At 31.8% G+C, this 24,913-nt stretch overlaps 1 protein-coding gene across 7 annotated transcripts in view; it reads left to right on the forward strand.

The window, feature by feature from the left end:
- Positions 1-24,913, forward strand: part of LOC127729029 (uncharacterized) — a 133,117-nt gene that overhangs the window by 72,995 nt on the left and 35,209 nt on the right. For all 7 annotated transcript variants that reach the window (XM_052236631.1, XM_052236635.1, XM_052236634.1 and 4 more), the window contains 9 exons: positions 2,100-2,243; positions 2,601-2,741; positions 5,578-5,710; positions 6,530-6,600; positions 11,727-11,916; positions 16,014-16,169; positions 17,901-17,990; positions 19,545-19,669; positions 23,022-23,232. In XM_052236631.1, the coding sequence (XP_052092591.1) occupies positions 2,100-2,243; positions 2,601-2,741; positions 5,578-5,710; positions 6,530-6,600; positions 11,727-11,916; positions 16,014-16,169; positions 17,901-17,990; positions 19,545-19,669; positions 23,022-23,232 (1,261 nt within the window). The remainder of the gene's footprint in view (positions 1-2,099; positions 2,244-2,600; positions 2,742-5,577; positions 5,711-6,529; positions 6,601-11,726; positions 11,917-16,013; positions 16,170-17,900; positions 17,991-19,544; positions 19,670-23,021; positions 23,233-24,913) is intronic.

Here is a 24,913-nt window from a genome sequence, read left to right on the forward strand (position 1 = left end):
ATACAGTTTCTGTTTCAGACACTTTCATTTTTGTGTCGGGCCAGCTTGTCTTTAAAGTGCATTAAATTATGATCTAATATTTGTGATTCATTCTATCCTTTTGGCCTCCCATTGAATATGCTGTAGTTTTATAAAAATAGGTGCCTGAAGTGAAGTATCAAAAACATGACATTGGCCTTCAAAAAATTAGTCAGTATTCTATGGTAAACCATTTTATTGATTTTTGTAACCATGTTATATTTATTACATGAAGTTATGTGTAACATTTGGGGATGTATATAATGAAAACATAAGAATTCCAGATTATTTCATAAAAATGTTGGCTACATTTGTTGATTCGATAAGGTAGGAAAACTATTTTCAAATAAAAAATGATGAAAGTTCTTTTATATAATTTAATTAATGTTTTTTGATAACCATAGAGCACCATATGGTTCTGTTCATATAAGGTTTATAAACAGGAAAAGGAAGACAAATTAGACAGACTATATTAGTGGGAATCTATCTGTATAATCATAATTTGCAGAAAGTTATGAAATGAGAAAAGTTAAAAAAAAAAAAGATATCACATCTAATCCATTAGATGAGCATCTTTCATACAAATTAGTAACTTTCAATAAAACTAAATACTAGTTCAATATACCATACTGTGTATTAAACATGTCAGTGCTTATCCTAAACTCAGGATTATTTAATTAGCGGAAAATTGGATATTGAATAATCTTAAAACAATTGTGTAAGTACTGTGAATTCGTATTTTATCTTTGTGGATTTGATAGCACCAAAAATAAGAGCTATGGGGTAAAGGCCAATACAGCAATGCAATATAAGAGTAGAATCTCAGGAGAGAAATAAGATAAGCTAATAGTCTTCAACAATAGACAAGTAGTACCAGTCCATAAAAGTTTCATGCAAAATGTGATTTATTGATGGAAAGCCTACCAATAATTTTTTTTTATATCTCATTTAGGATATAAAATTTGGTTAAAATTTATTTACAATTTTTGATATGGAGCCTTACCAGGTTAGATATACATTCTATAGAATGCACTATAAAACTCATGTTAAGGGAGATAACTATAGATAGAATCCATTGTAAAATGTATGCCAATTATCTGTACTGGTAAGGCAGTAAATGTAAATTTTTCATAACATTGGGAGGTAAATATTAAAATTACTTACTTTAAATTCAGAAATTATTGCGAGGTTTTTATTATTGCAAATAATGCGACTGGGTGAGAATTGCAATAATTACAACTCGCATTCTTATATCTGACAGATTATTATTATGCAGCTCCTAAAATTATGCAAGCTTCCATATCATTTGATAGGCATGAGGAAAATATTTTATTTTTATGAACTGTATATTCCAATACTTATAATGGTTTTTTTTTTATATTTATAAACGTTTAAAATGACTCATAGTTCGAAAGGGCCAGGGATTTGATATATGTAATTACAACTGCTTATTGATACACTTGTCTCTATATAAACAATTTGGTATTAGTATATTATAATCATTAATGATATGTTTTTTATCGCTATTTTGTGATAATTTACATGCTACTCACTTGAGATAGAAAATTATTGCTAGTATCTAAAGGCCCTTGGCAACAGCGTATTTTTTCTCGGTCAAAATCTCACGGCTGTTGCCCTTTGATGTAGCTAAGAAACACCCTCTCGTTTAAAAAAACCATTGATAATCTATGATTCTTAAGAGTTTCAGCAGATTGTTATCTCATATATGTCCACTCCAATATTCTTGTTTCTAATTCACAAACCTAAACAATTATTCTTCATTTAATGGCCATGTAATTGGATTATGATCTGCCAGTCAAGTTCATCAGGTCTGTAACAATGAAAATAAATTGAAGTATACATGATTATCAACTGTAATTTTTTTTTATTTTCAAAATTTAATATTACTAAAACTATGAAATCTTCTATTTTTTAACCAAAATTTTAACTGTAATGGGTATAGTGAACCAACGACCTGAAGTAGTTGACGTGTGATATCGGCAAAATCTTAACTGGTCAGAGGTATAAAAGGCATTGTAAATATGGTGAACTTCTGATTTAGAAATTCATTTAAAATTTAGATCAACAAAATGTGAGCTTGCCAAGGTTATGAACAGACAATCCAGTTACCAAGAGTTACTGGTTCAGAGAGAAGATGCTATTAGATTCTTAGAGGGAAGATTAGATACTTCGTCAGTCAGTGAACTTGCAAAGACAGGGTCTGGGTAAGATATTATTTGTTAGAACAGATATTGATTTTTTTTTATGAATAATTAATAAATTTTGATAATTTCTTTCATGAGAAATCCTAAAGTATTGAAGTTTCAGTAAGATTATTCTTTAAGATAGAGCAACCATTGTGTACAACATGTGCTGTTTTTTTTTTCATTGACTAGATTTATGAGGGTCATAAAGGGGAAGGGATATGTGCATGGATGAAATGGCCATTTCACAATGAAAATAAAAAATCAAAAATAGCTTGCATGTTGCTTTTTCACCAATTTGCAAGAAACATGGTGCTACAAGCACTCTAATAACCCTTTTCCACCCTCTTTTATTTATCCAATATTTTTCATTTACAGCAAGTCATCATCGAAGAACGACAAAGATTTACAAGAAAGATTGAGAGTGCTGCAGAATCAGAATAAATTCCTAAATGAAGAAGTGAAAAAATTGGCAAAATTACGAGAGACAGATCGTAACAGTTTTTATCAACAAGAGGAGTAAGTATGTGTAAGAGAGATGAGTTTGAACTTTCCTTAATTAGAAAAGATTGCCAGCGGAATGAATGAGATAAAATTAGCTCAAGTTACATACAGTAAAGTACCTTATTTTGCAGTTACTATATTTCTCATTTACCCCTTTTCTAGTTGACTTCATTGCAATTTACTTTCGTAATTTAAAAAAAAAATTAAAGTATTTTTATGAGGGAAGATCCAAGTTTTACATAGTTATCACTCCCAAAAATCAGTTGGTTTGCAGTAAATTATTCCCAAATAACATGAAATTCAAAAGAATTGTGATGAAGTTCCATTACCTTGTGAGAAAAATTAACCAAGATTACCAATAATGATTGAAATGGCCATATGGTCCGGGTACACAGTTATCGTCCTTTGATTTTCGTTGTCCACGAATATAGTCCCTAGTGTGGACAGTGTGTTACTTGTTGATTTTTTTTATACCCCTTCCAAATTTATTTCTCCATGTTTTATGACTCAAATAGTAAGTAGGGGGGTGAAATGACACTGTAAAAAAATTTGGGTCATGAATTTTAAAGTTAAGTAGTGATTTGGTCTAGCTGAAAAATGTTAAAAATTAGCACTTCGGAAGCTGTCAAAAGATTTGAAGACCCCCTTAACATGAAATTGTCCATACTTTGAGTTAGAGCCGAGCCGATGAAGTTTTCTATAATTTTGATATAATTTGTCCCAAAAGTAGTACAACACACTGTAAAAATATGGTCAAAATAAGCATTTCATAGCTTTTTCAATTTTGATGCATAAGTGGCATTCTGACTTTCTATCTGACAGGTTTTTATGTGTCAATATTTGTGTTTCTATGCTTCAATCCAGTTGTATTACTCATTTGTGAACTCTGAATCTACAGAAAAGAAGATTATCTCAGACAATATGTGCAAAATGTGTTGTATATATGATCCTCGTCTAACGCCCTGTTTGGATCAAGTTAAATGTGAGGAGCTTGTAACATAAAAGTTGAAGTCCATTATAAAGACCTCACTAAATTTGTATAAAAAGCACTTAACAATGTCTTTTGTACCTGTTTTATGTCACATAATATCTTTCTTTTCTTCTGTAGGATAGCAAGTGGTTCAAATATAAGCCTGTTGAGACTAAAATTGCATGCATGTTTTTCACTAAAAAGTGAAAAATCTTTGTATCAGACCATACTGTCTGCAAAAAAAGTTGAATGCAAGAGTCTTTTTGTGCTCAGATTTATTGTATCATGTCACCTGAGTATAGAAATGATAGAAAAGACACAAAATTTTATTTCCTATAGCTTCAATATGCATTTTTAAATGTAAATATGTGATACGGCCTAAATTGACCCTAAATTATTTTCAGTCTTACTTGGCCTAAGACCCTTTTAAACTAATGTGATATGTTATTTGTAAGTTTTCTTTCCATTTAAAGTACATTAAATACATATGTAAGGATTATTTATAACCAAAAAGCTTTACAAATTTAAAATTGCTGGAAAATATTACATCTTTATGTAAGGCCCTCCTTCATTGGAAAACCTCCATTTTTAGCCACAGGCTCATATACATTTGACTTTTTAATAATCATGATAAGTCTGATAAATCAAATGAGTACTCTATTGCTTTTAATACATAATATATTATATATTAAGGCATTTCAAAAGTATTTTTTTGCAATATTTTAATTTTTTAAGCCCCAAATGTTGATAGTTGAAAATTTTCAATTTTAACGTCTAAATTTAACACGCAAAGTTGAATATAGAATTAGTCATATTGTCTATAATATACATCCTATTGCCATGAATCTTTGTAAGCAGTCTTGTAATTTAATAAGCTTTGGTCATACCAAGTTTCATTAAGATTGGTCAACTTTTTCTACCCTATTAGGTCCGGGTACACAGTTATCGTCCTTTGATTTTCGTTGTCCACGAATATAGTCCCTAGTGTGGACAGTGTGTTACTTGTTGATTTTTTTTATACCCCTTCCAAATTTATTTCTCCATGTTTTATGACTCAAATAGTAAGTAGGGGGGTGAAATGACACTGTAAAAAAATTTGGGTCATGAATTTTAAAGTTAAGTAGTGATTTGGTCTAGCTGAAAAATGTTAAAAATTAGCACTTCGGAAGCTGTCAAAAGATTTGAAGACCCCCTTAACATGAAATTGTCCATACTTTGAGTTAGAGCCGATGAAGTTTTCTATAATTTTGATATAATTTGTCCCAAAAGTAGTACAACACACTGTAAAAATATTATTGAGAAAGCGCAGGTGAGATTTTTTTAATTTTCATTTATTGCCTAAAAGAAATGCACTACGAAATAACTGTGTACTCGGACCATATGTCAAATACAGAGTTAAGAACATAATATTGCTGTTTGTTATTATTCAGGTTGCTCGTAAATAGGTTTTAGAGAAGCTTAACTTGGCACACTATGACATTTTCATGCAATGTTATTTTCACTATTTGCTGCTCAGACCTGTACTCACACTGTGTAGTTTTTTTCATACTATGTCATTTATTTATTCATTCTGTGTCATTTATTTATTCACACTGTGTCATTTTATTCATACTGTGTCATTTATTTATTCACACTGTGTCATTTTATTCATACTGTGTCATTTTATTCACACAGTGTTATTTTATGTTTTTCGTTTGTTAAAAAAAAAACTTTAAATGTTTTTGGTTAGCAACAAAATTAGATATCACAATGAAAAAATAAAAAATTAAATGCCCCTGTTACAAAAATTTTTCAAATATTAATATTTTGACATTAAATACAATGGTGAAGTAGATGTTTGCGTGATGACAATGATTTTAATTCGTCTTTAATTTTTTACAGAAAAATAAGAACATTAGAGGCAGAAATAGAAAAATGGAAACTGGATTATGTCCTACTTATACAGTCAAGTATTAGGTTCCCTACAGGTGATAGCGTGGAGGATGCAGAACTCATTCTGTTTGGAGGAGATAGGGTATATAAATTAAGGCAACAACAGTTTAGCCGTATTTGGCACAACTTTTGGCATTTTCAGTTTTCAATGCTCTTTTAACTTGGTATTTTATTTGACAATTCATCTGTTCTGATTTAAGGGCCACTGGTGAGTCTTATGTAGATGAAAACATGAGTTTGACAAACCAAAGTATAAGCCTGGAATCTTTAATGAGTTATTCTTGATGTTATATCTTGTATAACCTTTTTTGTAACTTTACAATACCTATAACTGTAAAATAAACCTAAGAAGGTTGCATATTAAGTTATTCTGAATATCTTATAACCAAATTACTGCTACAATAAATGTACTTGAGCTATGAAATGATATACACGAAAAAAAAAAGCTAATATCCTGCATTTTACAAAAGGTGGCCTGATTTAGAACCAATGGTAATTTGTATGTCTCAAAACTTGCCACTGTTTATAAGTAATACAACCTTTTGTGAAACACAGGCCTGCTACTTTATTGCTGTTTATCATCTTGCACACTGAATAAGCATGAGAAATATATAGCAAGATGGTAAGCAACCATCAATCAATTAATCAATTATTTGAAAGTCACTTCAAGGTCAATACAGAATTAAAAAAACATTCTGATTAATAGCTGTGACATTGACTTTTTATATCATATGATGTTTTCTTCTTTAAATGTATTCTATTTATTTTATTTACTAAGATGTCAAGGGCATAATTATAGGTAACTATTGCATCTGAAAAGCACTTGTGACTTGCATATAGGTTTTGATGAAACTGCAAAGTGTCAATGAAATAAAAATTTTCTACACATATTTTTTTTCAGCATAAAATTAGGATTAAAAGGTTGCTTGAAGAAGCAAGAAGGATTAATCCAGGACTGCCAACTTATGAAAGGTACAAAAAGCTTAGGAGAGAAACTTTTTCAAAGTATTCAACCATTTAACAAGGAGGAAAACTACTGTCTAATTCAGTACAGTCGAACCTCGTTGTGTCGAACTCGGTTGTTTCGAAAACTCGGATGAGTTGAAGTAATTTCTCGGTCCCGGTAAAATTCCCGTTTGATCAATGTATAGTTACCTCTGATGAGTCGAACTCGGTTGATTCTAATACTCGGTTAAGTCGAGTAAATTTTATAGTCCCGTCGGTGTAAAATTCATGTAAATTGACCCCGATGACTCGAAGTTCGAAAGTAAGAATTTCCACAAGATCCAGACCTAATGATAAAAATTCAAATCGGATGTATTTCTTATGTAACCTAGTCATTATCCAAGAGATTAAAGCTGAGTAAACATACTTGTTTGTATAACAGTTAAAATGACATGTTTATGGTGACTGGTAATTAACACCTTTGGTTGATCGTTCAAGCGGAATGTTAGTGTGTTGAACATTTTTCACATCAGATAAAAACAAAAAGAATTTAAATGACCCAAGCCGAGATTAAATGAATCGTTAGATTTAAAACTCATTAATTACAATAAATAAAAGGATTAGGACAATTATGATAAATTCATGATAATTTAATGTAAAGCAGACGACCTCTGGCTCATCTGAGACCGTTCATAACTTAATTCGTTCCACGAGTGATTTCATAATTTATAGTGACTGACCTTTGTAAATATTTTTGTAGACTATTGTTTTTATTTGTGCATGATTTGTATCTGTACTTGTGTGTTTAGTTATTATGAAGGACCAAAAATGGAGAATGAATACACAATTATAAAGTGTCACATCGAAAAAAAAAGGCACACTGTTCATTGTATCTAGCTATATATATATAGTTTACACAAATCATACCGTATTTCATGCTTTCCAAATTTATGACGACACACTCGACCTCGGATGAGACGAACTTCGGATGTGTCGAATACTTTGGTCCGGTCCCTTCGACTTCGACACAAGGAGGTTCGACTGTATTAATGTTATTTAATCCATCCAGACCTAGAAAAAAATGGGGTTTTCCCAAAAAATGAAAATATAATTTAGATTTTGCCTTTTTTAACTTTTATAATTTGCATTTATGTACAATTTTCAATTGTCTTGCATCGACAGAGTCAAAAAGCGAGACATAGGTATGCTGTTTCCGGGGGCGCGGTCAACAATGTATTAGTTTCTGATTAGGTCAGTTTATGGTGAACCACTAGTGGTAGGTCAATGATATTTGGTATGCAGTTGTATAAGCATTGGCACATCTCATTTCCATGGAGATTATTTGGCCCCGCCCCCTCAGTCATGGTCTGTTGACATTAAATCTTTTGCTTTGTTTACATGTATAAGTTTGTTATTAGGTCAGTTTATGGGGAACCACTAGTGTTAGGTCAATGGTATTTAGTATGCAGTTGTGTAAGCATTAGCACATCTCATATCTATGCAGATTGTTAAGCCCCACCCCTTCAGTCATGGTCTATTGACTTTGAATGTTGTGCATAGTTTTACATATTAAAGTTTGTGATTAGATCAGTTTAAGATGAACCTATAATGTAAAATCAGTGATATATGGTATGCAAGTCTCATTTCCATGGAGATTATAAGGTCCCATCCCTCATCATGGTTCATTGAATTTGAAACTTTTACATAGTTTACAAGTTAATGTTTTGTGTAGGTTTGTTTAAAGGGAACGACGTATGATAAGTCAATGGTATTTGGTATGCAGTTGTATTACCATTGGGACATCTCATTTCTATGGAGATTGTTTGGTCTTGTACCTTCAGTCATGGTTCATTGACTTTGAATATTTTGCACAACACAACATTTACATTATCAAAATAACAAAAGGCGAGACATATCTCTGTGTTAACAGTTTATTGATTATTTAAATAGTTTTTGATTAGCCCTGGTATATAAAAGGCTGAAATACATTTAAAAAAATTAAAACAACACGTTATTAATTTAAAGGGTGTCATTCTGTACGACCATTCATTTGTTTAAGGTAGTTACATCTGAAGCAGACGTGATACCATAATGTATCTAATAATGGTTAATTCTAATATGACTCACTTTAAATGCTTTGAGTCCACATTTCTGTTAAAAAACAAATATATTGTGTGTAAGCTGATCGGCAACGTCATGATTTGTTAGGGCTGTTCCAATCATACTCCCACGTTGTAAGCTTTTTATGAAGGATTTATATGAGGTAATTCGATGTAAATTACATCATTGAACAATCAACTCTAAATGTGACGTAATATAAGTATTGTACTGGAATATACACATATGGGAAAGTCATCAAAACATGGAAGTGATACACATTCCAACCTCCTTCATTGGACAATCCCATTTTGATGTAACATCTTTTCTGACAGAATCACACAATAATTACATTTTCATAATCTTTTAACTTCATCCTAAGCTGTCTAAGTCTGTGATTATAAATCATTTAAGGGCATACGATACAGTAGAGATCCCTCGTTGATTTTTTCTTGAAATTTTGGTAGAAGGTCAATTTCGATGTGTACTTTTGAAATATGCAAAGAAAAATATACCTTCATGACTTACTTTTTGAGATAATTTGGTTCGAAATTTGCATATTTGAAGGAAAAACCCTGAAATTTCAAAAATCAGGACTTTTAAGGAAAGTACCAATACTTTTGAACGAACAGTCATAATTTAACCGGGTTTTTTGTAAAATGTTCCCTTGATCCATGGCATCAGCATGCTGTAACAAGTAAACGGTTGAAATAAATAATTATATCCTAAATTCTTTTAATACAAGTGAAATAAAGAAGATGAAAATATTTTTGCGTCTACACAGAAGTGCAGAAAAAATTCTATCGTTGATTTTTTCTTAAAATTTTGGCGGAGCGTTCTTGAAACAGAACTTGATTGATTGCAAAAGAAAAAACTGGGGGTCCATGTGCTTGTTTTTTCAATAAAAGCAATAAACCTTAATTTTTACACAAATCATACCGTATTTTGCCAATAAGGCGCCAAACTACGTTGGAATAAGTTTTATTCGCAACAACGTCGTGAAATCTTTCCCGCCGTTCACTACTACGTTGTCAATTTCAGTGGTAGAGCCAAGGTGTTTTTTTTTAAACCAATGATATTAATCATGAAAATTAATAAAGCTGGCTCCTCGTAAATAGCATCATATTTGCCAAACCTTTATGAATTGTTACGAAACATGGATAGAAAAAGTATTCTAGTAAATTACTTTTAGAAAAGACATGTTCGGAAACAAAACAGATATATATAATAAAAAAATTAATTTGCATCTCTGCATGTCCGACTTTAGTCATACAATTCATGTAGACAACACAGCTTGAACATAGTTTTAATTGTTCAAAAGGCCCCGACATTACAAAATGTGCAACAATTATAAAGTAAGGGGGATGATATAAAAATAAGGACATTTGGTATGATTGCAAAAGAGACAACTATCAACCATAGTTCAAATGACGAAGATAAACGCTATTAAAGGTCACCCTACGGCCTTCAACACAAAAAAAAAAAGAAAAAAAAGCCACACCGTATAGTCAGCTTTAAAAAGCCCCGACATGAAAATGTGAAATAATTCAAACAAGAAAACTAACGACCAATCTATAGGCATTACATGAACACAAAATCATACCCACATTAAATCGGGTCAGCTTAGTCCATTACAGTGTAGTACTAGTATAACATTTCATACAGCAGTCGATATAAGAGCATGAAATTTAATGATTCTGTATCAATAGATAAGTTACCTAAGCTTGTCTTCAGGGTATTTTTTTTTATTACGGTACATATAATCATTGAATTACTTGTGTGTATTATACCTTCAATCTAGGAGTGAGTGCAACCACATTGTTTGTCCGGTCCAACAAATATTTTGTTTCTTATCTGAGAAACTTCTTTACAAAAAGACTTCGTATTGTTCAGTAACTTAACATCAATGAGTTGCAACTCTGGTCTGTCAAATACCTAACTCCTGTGTGCCGACTTTTCTCTCTCAATATGTACATAGAGGATATGCTTAGCACATCAACGGGTGCGTTTTTGTTTTTGGGCTATAATACGGGGCTTATAACTGTGTCATTTTAACTGACAGTTCTTCTTCATACACATATATATTCCACGGGTTAAATTCTAAAAATGTCGTTAAACTCTTTATTGTACCTTTTCAAAGTCAGGAACAGTAAGATGCGTTGTCATTATTTATTACGTTTTTTTGTGAGCCAAATGGTGAAGTTACTATATAAATTACTTATTGTTTTGGGTTTTTTTTTGTGTAGTTGGGTTTTTCTCTCATCGACGTCTTATGTTTTTCTTATTTCTTATTCATTTCCTATATGAAATAACAGACATACAAAGTTTAGAATGTGGATTTGATTTTTTTCCCATTCGAAGTTAATATTGTTGACTTCCTTATTAATGAATAAATATAACAATTCTCGTGATTTGGCCGATTTTCATTGCAGGTACTTTTTTCAATTTCGCGCAATCGGGATTATGACGTCAGTGGATTTTCCGCATATGTGACTACATCTAAAGCGACGTCGCGAAATGTAATCGTTCTTATTAGAAACATCGCGAAATTACAACGTTCTGATTAACAACGTCGCGAAAACAACACGAAAAGTTTTGAAAACGTTATTATCTGCCCCTGCTACTGTATCGTATGCCCTTAAGCATGTCACTGATTCAGTTTTCTATGTCTTTTACCTCAATATCAAAAGTGTGTACGGGAACAGCAAACATTTGACTTGACCAGTAGAGCGTATCAATCCAAAAGAATTACTGTCTTTGTACTGTTAGAATAGAAATAATTCATAGGGCTTGAATTATTTCTTAACTTTTGTTTTTGTTTCAGTTTTAAATTAGTTAGATGTCATATAATGTGATTTTACACTATAACTTCATCACAGAATTCAGCTCAAGTATCAAATTTCCCATCACTGAGAAATGTATTATTAGAGATGGTCGAATGATCATGATTCTTATTCTAATGTAATGTTAGTGGCGGTGCGCAGAGTCATTACTGACACAATAATACTTGTTATATGCATCCTAATATGTGATTTTGTAATTATTTTTTTTTCCAGTTTGAGTAATCAGGAAGTTCATGTAGATAGTTATGGATTCCGACATAAGTTTGAGGACCAGAGCCTACTACTGCATTACCTGTGCCAGGAACTGGCCCAGCATTATCTGTCGCAGGCTGGAACATATGAGGAACATCAGAAACGATGGACTCATTTCATGAGACAACATGGCAAATCTATTGCTAGTCATGTAAGAAATATATGGTCAAATCTATTGCTAGCCATGTAAGAAGTATATTGTCAAATCTATTGCTAGTCATGTAAAAAATATGTGGTCAAATCTATTGCTTGTCATGTAAGAAATATATGGTCAAACCTATAGCTAGTCATGTAAAAAATATATGGTCAAATCTATTGCTAGTCATGTAAGAAATATATGGTCAAATCTATAGCTAGTCATGTAAAAAATATGTGGTCAAATCTATAGCTAGTCATGTAAGAAATATATGGTCAAATCTATAGCTAGTCATGTAAGAAATGTATGGTCAAATCTATAGCTAGTCATGTAAGAAATATATGGTCAAATCTATAGCAAGTCATGTAAGAAATGTATGGTCAAATCTATTGCTAGTCATGTAAAAAATATATTGTCATGTTTATCAAACACCAAAGAAAAAACAATACTTATTGCCAACCCAATGAAAGTTTTCCACAGTGCCATCTCTATCTAGTCAAGGTATTTAAACTTTTGTAAGTTCACCTGTCCTATTGAATAAATACAATAGCTATTGTTCTCTGTGTAGTTTATTCACTGGGACCTTTAAATTTCACAGAATAAGCTACACAGAGAACAATAGCTATTGTATTTATTCAACAGGACAGGTGAACTTATAAATGTTTAAATACCTTGACCAGATAGAGATGGCACTGTGGAAAACTTTCATTGGGTTTGCAATAATACTGTTGATTCCTTTATTTTAGTGAGTACCAACTTTCAGTGATTGAAGAAAAACTCATTGATATTTGATTTCATGGTTTGGCAAAAGTTTGTATACATTTCTATTGAACGTTTGTTATTTGTTGAACATTTAAATTGGTGGTTCCTCTGTACACATGAAATCCACGAAAGTTGGTACAAAACACAAAATAATAAATCTACTGTACTGTATCTAGATAAATGCAAAATTTCAAGTATTTTTAGCCAATTGAGTACGTCCTTCCTTAGAATTTCAGTGAATTATTTTACTTTTGTATCAAGATAATGGTAGTATGGTTTTCAACATGTGCCAAATATATATATATATATATGAAATTTAATAAGTTATGAATCAGTTAAAATTGAACAGTATGATGTCTATATAATCACAAATCGATCAGAAGTAAAACATTTGGTAACAGTACATTTGTACCAGAACTGACAAGTCTATTTCTAATTCATAATTCAGCCTGTGAAATACATGTATAAATGTTATTTTACAGTATATATTTATGGGGTCTTTTGGTTTTTATTATACCCCCACTCCATTCGTCTATTTGTTTAACATATATTTTTGCCACACTATTCTTGGAAAGTACCAAACAGAATGACTTCATATGTGGTCAGCAGCTTGACAGTGATGAGTTGTAATGTATGAGGACTTTTTAAATCTATCAGATGACAACTTCCTGTTTGCTGTTATCTTTGAAGTTTTCAATATGTTCAATGAATTTAAAAATATTTTGTCACATGTTTCTCAAACAAAGTAACTTCATATTTGGTCAGCATCTCATCAGTGATAAGTTGAAATGTGTGTGCGCTATATTAAAGATCTGTCAAACACCTACTTTCTGTTTTCTGATACATTGACTTGCATGTTTGGGTAAACTTATCAAGACAATGTGTGGGGCCTCGGATGGCCTAGTGGTCTAAGTAGTTACTACTGTAATCACTAGCCAGTCAATACTGAGGTTGTGAGTTCGAACCCCGCTCGTGCAGGTGCACTCGACTCCAATCTTGATTGACTAGGATTGTCAGTTTTCCTATCGAAGGTCGGTGGTTTTCTCCAGGCACTCCGGCTTCCTCCACCAATAAAAACTGGCCGCCACGAAATAGCCCAAAAGCGGTGCTTAAAAGTGGCATTAAAACACCAAAATTCAAATTAAATCAGATCAAGACAATGTGTGCATTCTTGTTGTTATTGGGTTTATCTCATATTGACTTCACATCTCCTTGTAATAATGTAAAGGCTAAATCTATATTTTATGTATTTCTGACTCTTCTAAACTACTTTTGTGGAATGTTACATCATCAGTAATAAGTATTATTTAATAGTCTAACTACATCAGCTTGTATTGATCAGTCAATAACGAAAAGTGAGTCAAAAAGTCATCATCCTATGAAAGATCTTAGTCACTATATAAGATATTTTAATGTTTTTATTTATGAAAGTAGCATTCAGTATGCATTGATCCATTATGCAATGACAAAGAATTACGTTAAGAAGTTATAAACCCATAAAGTCAAGATATGAATGAAACATCAAACACATCTTGTTGGACAATGATAATAGGAAGGGCTCAACAGTTATTTGTGTAATAATTGATAAACATCCAAAACCTCCCATGTAAATATGAATCTAAGTACCTGTGTATTTGATATCATTTAGACATCAACCCAACAACATAGTTATATATTAACCAAAACAGTCGACCAAAGATTACCGTATTAACAAATGGCCACAGTCAATGGAGAAAACAGCTGATTCATGGTATACCGCCATCTTGGATTGTACAATCGCAGTACACAATCGGTCTAGATCTTTGCCCAAATCTGCAAATTTGGAGACAGATAGGCAATTTATAGGTTAGACTGTTCATTTAATGAGAGAAAACTTGGTGATTTATTGCATTATTCAAAATGTTTAAATAAATACCAAATAATTGTGTTTTTAGAATCATTTTTTCAGCTTGGCCATTTAAGGGGAGATAACTCTTTTAGTAAAAATATTATACTGGACTGATAGGGAAATTCAAATTTTTTACTTGTAGCAAGAAAACAAGTTCGGTGACACCATTTTTTCTTTTTATTTTCTTAAAGCATATTATAAAACCTATCTTCTCATATTATATTTCAAAATTCTATCTCATAGATTTCATTTTAAGCACAAAAATGTGTTTTTTCATGAACAATCTAAGCAAATTTGTGCAATTTCATACGACCCGTAGCTTGAAAAATGGCACGGTGACCCATACTTTTTATTATATTTTTGGAAAAAGCATAGAAAAATCTTTATTTTGGCAAAGTATAAAAAAAATCTATCTGAGGAAATATATACCTATGATCTACCTTAAGGATGTTCGCTCCTCTTGTTTTTGAATTTTCTTATAAAATCCTTGTTATTTTTTCATTGTTTTTGAAAGAAAAAGGGTGCCTATTTTAAATTATGAAAAATCTAGAGTGACTTATTTCCTGCCAAATTTTCAATGGATTATATCTTGAAAACAAGCACTTGGACCCTTCATTTTTTTCTGCTTTTTTAGCTTCTTTTATTCATATATAATTAATTTATAACAGTCTTGTAAAAAGCTAGTTATTTTGAAACAGAGTAGCAAACATCCTTAAAGTAAAGTTTCTTTGGTTTATTGACTATTTCCATGTATTTGATGAGATTTTGGGGTCATATGTTTTCTCTGATATCCTGTCTATACTAATGGTTTAGGGCCTCTTAGTTCATCTACAGTGATTATTAGCCTATTAACCCCCAGATTGTGAGTTAGAACTTCACCTCAGGAGTGTTCAACTCTGATATTGTTCCTGACAAAAGTTGCTAGTTTTCTCCTAGTACTCCCCCATTTAAAAATGGCCACCATGATATAGTCAAGGTCGATATAAGTGGTGTTAAACACCAATAAAGAAACAATAGAAAATGGCCGCCATGATATAATCAAGGTCGATATAAGTGGTGTTAAACACCAATAAAGAAACAATAGAAAATGGCTGCCATGATATAGTCAAGGTCGATATAAGTGGTGTTAAACACCAATAAAGAAACAATAGAAAATGGTCGCCATGATATAGTCAAGGTCGATATAAGTGGTGTTAAACACCAATAAAGAAACAAAACAAACATATACAACAATGTTCCAACAATAAGTGGATGTTAGAGTTAAAAGTGAGAAAAGATCTGACATTGTTTGACTTCATCAACATAAGATGCATGTCAAAGGCTCATTTAAATTTTTTGACTTTTGAAACAATAAAAATTTTAAGCCTGGTATCAATGATTAGTTTATTGATATTACTTTAACAAATATTGTGAATTTTTCTGACCCCTTTTTTAGTTGGAAATGGATTTTTTTCTTTTTCAGCCAAAGGAGCTAAAACCATTGTGTAGAGGAGGAATCCCAGACAGGTTTAGAAAACAAGTATGGAGACAGCTTGTTCATTTCAAATGTAAAGATATCATGGAAGAGAAAGGACCACATTACTTCAGGAATTTATGTAGTCACTTGCCTGATTCTCCAGTAAGCTATTACATGAACTTGTGTAGTCACTTGCCTGATTCTCCTTTAAGTTGCCTAAGGTATTTGTGTAGTGACTTGCCTGATTCTCGTGTAAGTTTCCTCAGGAATTTGTGTAGTCACTTACCTTATTCTCCTGTAACTTTCCTCAGGAATTTTTGTAGTGACTTTTCTGATTCTCCTGTATGTTACTTTAGAAATTTATTTAGTCACTTGCCTTATTCTCCTGTAAGTTTCTTCAGGAATTTGTGTAGTCACTAGACTGATTCTCCTGTAAATTTCTTTAGGAATATTGTGTAGTCACTTGCCTGATTCTCCTGTAAGTTTCTTTAGGAATTTGTGTAGTCACTAGACTGATTCTCCTATAAGTTTCTTCAGGAATTTGTGTAGTCACTAGACTGATTCTCCTGTAAGTTTCTTCAGGAATTTGTGTAGTCACTAGACTGATTCTCCTGTAAGTTTCTTCAGGAATTTGTGTAGTCACTAGACTGATTCTCCTGTAAGTTTCTTCAGGAATTTGTGTAGTCACTAGACTGATTCTCCTGTAAGTTTCTTCAGGAATTTGTGTAGTCACTAGACTGATTCTCCTGTAAGTTTCTTCAGGAATTTGTGTAGTCACTAGACTGATTCTCCTGTAAGTTTCTTCAGGAATTTGTGTAGTCACTAGACTGATTCTCCTGTAAGTTTCTTCAGGAATTTGTGTAGTCACTAGACTGATTCTCCTGTAAGTTTCTTCAGGAATTTGTGTAGTCACTAGACTGATTCTCCTGTAAGTTTCTTCAGGAATTTGTGTAGTCACTAGACTGATTCTCCTGTAAGTTTCTTCAGGAATTTGTGTAGTCACTAGACTGATTCTCCTGTAAGTTTCTTCAGGAATTTGTGTAGTCACTAGACTGATTCTCCTGTAAGTTACTTAATGATTGGTTGATTTCATGAATTTAACAGTTTTTGAAATATTCTTATTTATCCTTTTTCAAGGGGATGAATGTAATGGTGTGGTAAATACAGAATTTTCCTGTCATTTTTTGAAAATGTTGTAGTTGCCTAACAGAAATCTTTATTTGGCATGTTTCCAATTTATCAGGAAATGATATATTTTAATAAATTTGAAAACATGTCGATTAGCTAATTCCAAAAGTAAACGTATTTTTAGGTAATTGAATTTTTTAAAAATGTTATTGTATTTTTTGTTGTTGAGAAAATTATGATGTTTTTATTTAATGGGATCCTTGTTGAGCATTCTACCAAGTTATTATGAATGAATCTTGATGACATTATGTCTAACGCCCCACAATTATAAAATGTCTATGCTGGGTTAAAAATAATTGTTTTATGTCTTTGTATAGCCACTTGCTTTATTCTTTTTAACATAAGTTGTCTGATATCCTAATTAATGTCCTTTTCCTGCAATAAATGTATATTTGTAGAATGATTCTAATTCCTAGTACTTAATTTCTGTTTTAGTTAGAATTTCAAAAATTTAGCACAAAGGTTTATACTAGGGCACTTAGTATGAAAGTCATCCTGTTCACCTTTTTGTGAGCTTTGGAAAATTCATGTGACTAGATGTAATAATTGTTATGTTGGTGTAGATGTAATTATGAATAACAATAGAATTCAAGTTAAAATTGAAAGTATACCTTTTTGAGGATAAGAATCTTCAAACTTTATTTGATGTAGGCTTACTTAAGTTGATATGTTTATGGCATAAACAATGAAATTTTCCATTTCCAGTTGGCCTCTCAGTACAGGAAACAGATATCCTTAGATCTGATGAGAACGATGCCAAGTAACATCAAATTTTCATCTCCAGGCTCAAAAGGAGTAAGTATCATGTTTGACCATTCAACTTAAATGAGTCTTGACTATTCCTGGAAAACTTATCAATGTGGAATTCATTTTCTAGTCTTTTGACTTATTCATAAATATGTCAATATAAATTTGTGAGTTCCCACCCCTAAAATCGGTACATTGGGTAACTCAGCCTTAAGTTTGACATCTTTTACTTTAAGGTGGTACCTAACACTACAAGGAGATAACTCTGTAAAAGTCAGCTAGACGTTTTAATCACGTTGTATTGTTAAGGAAATATTAAGCTTCTCAATGATCAAAATTAGTGTTTGTCAAACTGCTATATAACCAATGAAATTTTTCTGATAAAGTTGATGGTTGAAATTTTTTGAAATTTTTATATTTTTGTCAAAGAGTCAAAGTAAACATTTTGTCAAAATTTTATGAAAATTAAACGAGCCAAAATAATATTAGTCAAGGTGTTGGGTACCACCTTAAGCCCCTCCTGGTACCTTCACTGGAGAATATGAGTATCAAGAAAAGACTCAAGGGTACAAAGGAGAAAAAAAAACATATTGAAAATAAGAAGTTTTCATACAGAAAAGGAAAAATGAATGACCATGTTATCTTATTGTATAAGTACTAATCAGTAACTTTAGATTTTTCTTAAATTCAATTCTACAAGCTTATAAATTAAACAGGAACTCTCAAAGATATACCATTAATGTTGAGTTCTCCAGGGAACAAAAGACCTGTAGATACGACATAAAACAACCACTGACAAGGTTCCTGATGTGGGACAGTCACAAGAATATATGGAGGAGTTAAGATAATTTAATGAAATCTCAATCAATTAACTTTTTCCAGCTTTACCTTGATATAAATTTTAAACTAACAAAAAAAAAGTAGTAAGAAAAAAACTGAACTCAAAGGTAAATTCAAAAAGGGTGAAGTCCATAAAAACTGACAAAATCAAATGTTAGATTATATCAACCAAATAGAACGAGTGGAAAACAAGTAAATTGTTGGATAAACCTGGCTTTTTAGCTAGCTTAACCATTTTTAAGCATCAATAAAATGAAATATAAAATGTTGAGGTTTGCATTTTTTGTAGCCAAAAAGTATTGTTTAAGGATAGCGTTGTGGAAATCAGTTGACAGGAATTCTCTTGTGCGACATGTCAATAGACAAGAGATAAAAAAAAATAGCTACAGTCAAACGTGTATATAAAGGTCAACCTTAAGACCAGAGAAAACTGACCTTACAAAAGAGGTAACCATTGAATTAAGGTTCAAAATATAATACAGTAGGAAAAGACGATGGTGACCAGACAAAACAGAAACTCGTTTCACAAAAAAATCTTACAAGATAAAATGCTTGTAAGTCATGAACATTTCAGTATAACTTACAATCAATTTTACTATTAGTCGTAAATAAAATTTTGAAAAAAAACCCCAGGTTTTAGTTCAATAGCGGACCTTTATAGCAGGTTTGACTGTAGTTTTTATTAGACTTTACATTGATAGGAATCTTTGAAGAATTTAAGAATGTTTAATGACATCAGTGATTAGCATGATTTGATTTCAGATAATGGACCTACAAGATGTACTGCTAGCTTACTGCTGCCACAATCCAACCATTGGCTATTGTCAAGGAATGAATTTTATAGTTGGTATGGCATTGTTGTTTATGGATGCACAAGATGCCTTCTGGTGAGTAATTCGTTCATTTATTATAAAAAAAATACAATATACCGTGGAGAAAAATTCTAGTTTCATGCCTAAATGTGTGGTAGTTGAAATGAAATGTTTGATCATGAGTTAGTCGGGACTGCAAATATAACCAAATATGAAAATTGAAATCATATGTACTTAGGCATTCATAGTGTAAGTAGTGAAACTTTGAGGTGAGATTACTTAGGCATTCATAGTGTAAGTAATGAAACTTTTAGGTCAGATTACTTAGGCATTCATAGTGTAAGTAGTGAAACTTTGAGGCGAGATTACTTAGGCATTCATAGTGTAAGTAGTGAAACTTTTAGGTCAGGTTACTTAGGCATTCATAGTGTAAGTAGTGAAACTTTGAGGTGAGATTACTTAGGCATTCATAGTGGAAGTAGTGAAACTTTTAGGTGAGATTACTGAGGCATTCATAGTGTAAGTAGTGAAACTTTTAGGTGAGATTACTTAGGCATTCATAGTGTTAGTACTGAAACTTTTAGGTGAGATTACTTAGGCATTCATAGTGTAAGTAGTGAAACTTTTAGGTGAGATTACTTAGGCATTCATAGTGTAAGTAATGAAACTTTTAGGTGAGATTACTTAGGCATTCATAGTGTAAGAAGTGAAACTTTTAGGTGAGATTACTTAGGCATTCATAGTGTAAGTAGTGAAACTTTTAGGTGAGACTACTTAGGCATTCATAGTGTAAGTAGTGAAACTTTTAGGTGAGATTACTTAGGCATTCATAGTGTAAGTAGTGAAACTTTTAGGTCAGATTACTTAGGCATTCATAGTGTAAGTAGTGAAACTTTGAGGTCAGATTACTTAGGCATTCATAGTGTAAGAAGTGAAACTTTTAGGTCAGATTACTTAGGCATTCATAGTGTAAGTAGTGAAACTTTTAGGTCAGATTACTTAGGCATTCATAGTGTAAGTAATGAAACTTTTAGGTGAGATTACTTAGGCATTCATAGTGTAAGTAGTGAAACTTTTAGGTGAGATTTACTTCTCCTTTCCCAATAGGCATGGAAAAAGTGTTAGTGAATTCAACAAAACAGAACTCTCTTTCGGCAAAAGCTTTTGGTCATTCAGCATACAAATGTGTTCGATTTCTTATTCCCTCAGTAAAGTCAGTTGGAGTTATTTCCCTTTTGGCAGAAATTTTCTAAACTTCTATGGCAAATTTTGACATTTTATTTTTATGTTTTGAAATATTCCTCAAACCATAACTCTGTGGACACTTGCTATGTTTCTTTATTTTGATACTTACCAATTTTAGATTCTTTCAGCTTTGCTTGAAAATGATTAAACTTCCTAAATTGGCATGTAAACAAGACACAGTACTTTAAACTCAAGATATGAAAGATAATTTTCTAACTATGGAATATGATAAGGAGTATACATGTACATCTAAAACTATTGGCATTTGTTTTCAATTGTTGTAGTTGATATTTTAAGTAATGGAAACAAAAATAAGGCCACTTATTATGGTATAACCTCTGCAAGAATGACTTATTTTCAAGTTAATTGCAGAACAATTCTAAATAAACCATACAAAATGATGGCACTTTTAAAATGGAGTAATTATCTATTGAGGCAATTTTTATATGGCTGCAAAAATTTTGCGGTCGTATTTTGGTATCACATCGTCATCGTCGTCGTCCGAAGACACATTGGTTTCCGGACAATAACTTTTGTTTAAGTGTATGGATTTCTATGAAATTTTACCATAAGGTTTATAACCACAAAAGGAAAGTTGGGATTGATTTTGGGGGTTATGGTCTTAACAGTTCAGGAATTAGGGGCCAAAATTGGGCACAAATAAGTATTTTTCTAGTTTCCAGACAATAACTTGTGAAATGGTGTATGGATCTCTCTGAAATTATACCACAAGTTACCATATCCCAAAGGGATGGTAAGAATTTGCTTTGGGGGGTTATGGCTCAAACTGTTTAGGAATTAGGGGCAAAAAAGGGGGAAAAACAAGGGTTTCCAGGTTAATGGACAATTACTTAAGTACAAAACATAATTTTAAAGCAGTGTAAGGGAGGTAATACAAACACATATTGTCAAATTACCTCCCTTACACTACTTGTAAATTATTTATAAAGAAATGTATTGTCTTTAGGTGATTAGCTGTCAATTTATTTTTAGAAGTTACTATTTTAAAAATGTTTAATAAAGGAATTTTATTTTTAGTATTACTACTTAATGTTGCTGATGGAGGCTTTTTGATTTTAGGCATGATTATGATGTCATTTTCTATTTTAAAAATTATTTAATTTTAGCCATGATTATGTATGTGAAGGAATTTTATTTTTAGATATTACTATTTAATGTTGCAGATGAAAGTGTTTCAATTTTAGGCATGATGATGATGTCATTTTCTATTTTACTACTTTTATGATGTATTTAAATTGGTTTTTATGGTTGCAAAGTCCTAGCTGTCAATTTATTTTTTGAGGTTACTTTTAAATGCTGATGAAGGAATTTTATTTTTAGATATTACTATTAAAAGTTGCTGATGAAGGTTTTTTAATTTTAGCCATGACTATGATGTCATTTTCTATTGTAATACTTTTATGATGTATTTAAATGGGCTTTCATGGTTAAAAAAAAACATTTTTCTAGTTTCCAGACAGTAACTTGTGATTAAGTGTATGGATCTCTCTAAAATTGTACTACAAGGTTCCATACTACAAAGGAAAGACTGCAATTGAGTTTGATGGTTAATGCTAAAAGGGGGATTCAAAAAGTTTAGGGGGAAGGCGGGGTTTCCAATTTTTTTTTAAAAGGGTTCATATTTTTTTTTCAAAATTTTCAAAATTTCAAATTTTTGAAAAGTTTCAAGAAGAAATCTTCAATTGCACATTATTGCGCATTAGATTTGTAAGATCTTTGACCACATTTATTTTGTGTCAGAAACCTATATTATGTCAAAAATTTGATCACAATCCAAATTCAGATAGTATCAAGCTTGAATATTGTGTCCAAATTTGCCCCAACTGTTCAGGGTTCGACCACTGCGGTTGTATCAGGCTGCACTCAGCAAAGCATTTTATATGATTTATCTTACAATTTCACTGTACAAAAACAACCATCCATATTTGAGATCTGAAGTGCCTATCTTTCCTGGGTTCCATGTATGTTTTTATAGAACAGCTATAATCATTGACAAGATAAACAAAAACAAAATGATAGTTTGAATTTGTTTACTTACCCGTAAAATGCTCTATAAAAAGAAAACTGACATGGTGGTTAATTCCACAGAAAATTTACAATTCAGTTACAGCTATATTGCATTCAATAATCATTTGTAATTAATAAGTATTTAAAATTTCAGGACTTTAGTGGCTGTTGCTGAGAAGTTCTTTTCCAATCATTATTTTGACCAGAATCTCATTGGTGCTCAGGCAGACCAACATGTGCTCAAAGATCTACTGGCTCACAGACTACCACAACTTTATAGACATCTAGAGGCAATTGATATAGAACTGTCAACTGTCACACTAAACTGGTTCCTTGCCATATTCTTTGATGCTGTTCCTTTTATGGTAAGAAATTGATTTTATGGTTACAGAAACATATGAACAGTGAGTTCATTGAGCATGGGCATTACTTAGAGATGTAGAATGTTGCATTTCTGGCTTGAAACTTATAGTTTAGTGTCAGTAATCAGGACGGAAAGGATGAGGGGTAGTAATTACACTAGAATGAATACAGACATTATATGGAAATGTTATTGTATTTGACCTTTACAAATATATCTATAAGACAGCAGCATAGATTTAAGGCTTAATTCTACGTACAATTTACAGGTTCAATAACTATTTTGTAGACAGTCTTTGAAGGAAAATCCCTGTTTTATTTACCCTCATATATATCATTCTTGATAAATGTCCCTGATATTTTTTCAACTCTCCCCGTCCACCCCCTAATCACCCCCCCAAAAAATAGAAAGAGAAAAAACTTGTTATCAGTGTTCCCCTATTTATCAAACAATAGTCATTTATTTAGTTGAATGAAAATAATTCAGTAATATTTCATACTATTGTTTAATTAGAAAGTTTCATATTATGTCATTATAAATATATTTCCTAAAAATAAAAAAAGATATCCTTTCAAATCACAAATCATGGTTTAAATTAAATAGATCATTAACTTCTATTATTCATTAGGAATAATTTAAATACTGGTTCTTCAACTAATGGAATTACTTTTTGGAGATCCTTCAGTGTTTACAGAAAAATCATTTTAATGAAAAGTGCTCATGTACTTTCCTTTTAAACTGGAATACAATTTCGGATTCAGAATCCAATGCATTCTGTGTAATATTGTCAAAAACCTAAGCCAAAACATCAGTAATGGTTAATAACATGGAGAAATAAACAATGTATATCCAACTTAATGGGCGGCCTCAGTGGCCAAGTGGTCTAAGTAGTCCTACTACTGTAATCACTAGCCAGTCAACACTGAGGTTATGAGTTCGAACCCCGCCCGTGCGGGTGCACTCGACTCCAATCTTAATTGACTAGGATTGTCAGTTTTCCTATCGAAGGTCAGTGGTTTTCTCTGGGCACTCCGGCTTCCTCCAGCAATAAAAACTGGCCGCCACGAAATAGCTTAAATGTGGCGCTTAAAAGTGGCGTTAAAACACCAACAATCAATCAATCAATCCAACTTAATGCATAATTTTGTGTTTATTAAAGATGAAATTACCATTAATCAATTTTTTAAAGCAGATAGATATACACTCATAAAAAATTTCAGCATACAGGTGTAATACCACCAAATCATAGTACGTCACATCCGGTTGCATACGAAAATAGGTCGAAAAAAAATATTCCCTTGAATTTGACAGTTGTAGGTAATTGATCCTACATTTCATTGCAGTAAAACATTTCTGAGTCATAAACATATACCTTGGGTATTTCAAAGCACCATCATTTCTTTATTTGGAGTTTCTATAGAATATTTTGGAAACTTGAGGTTACATGGTTACTAAAGCTTGTACACAGGTTAAAAAAGGGGGAAAATTTGATTGGTTAACTTCCAGTGATGGTTATTTTCTTATATGCAATGAAATGTTATGTGAAATTTTTTCTATAGTACTGGACAGGATAAATCTTTACTCATGCCAAGTATTTCTTTATTTGAAACAAAGATAAATTCTGCACAATTTTTTGAAAAGTGCAAATTTAACAAAGACTAATAGGGGAAAATCAATGGTGGTAT

Source organism: Mytilus californianus, unplaced genomic scaffold (genome assembly GCF_021869535.1).
Source record: "Mytilus californianus isolate M0D057914Y unplaced genomic scaffold, xbMytCali1.0.p SCAF_2, whole genome shotgun sequence".
Taxonomy (NCBI): domain Eukaryota; kingdom Metazoa; phylum Mollusca; class Bivalvia; order Mytilida; family Mytilidae; genus Mytilus; species Mytilus californianus.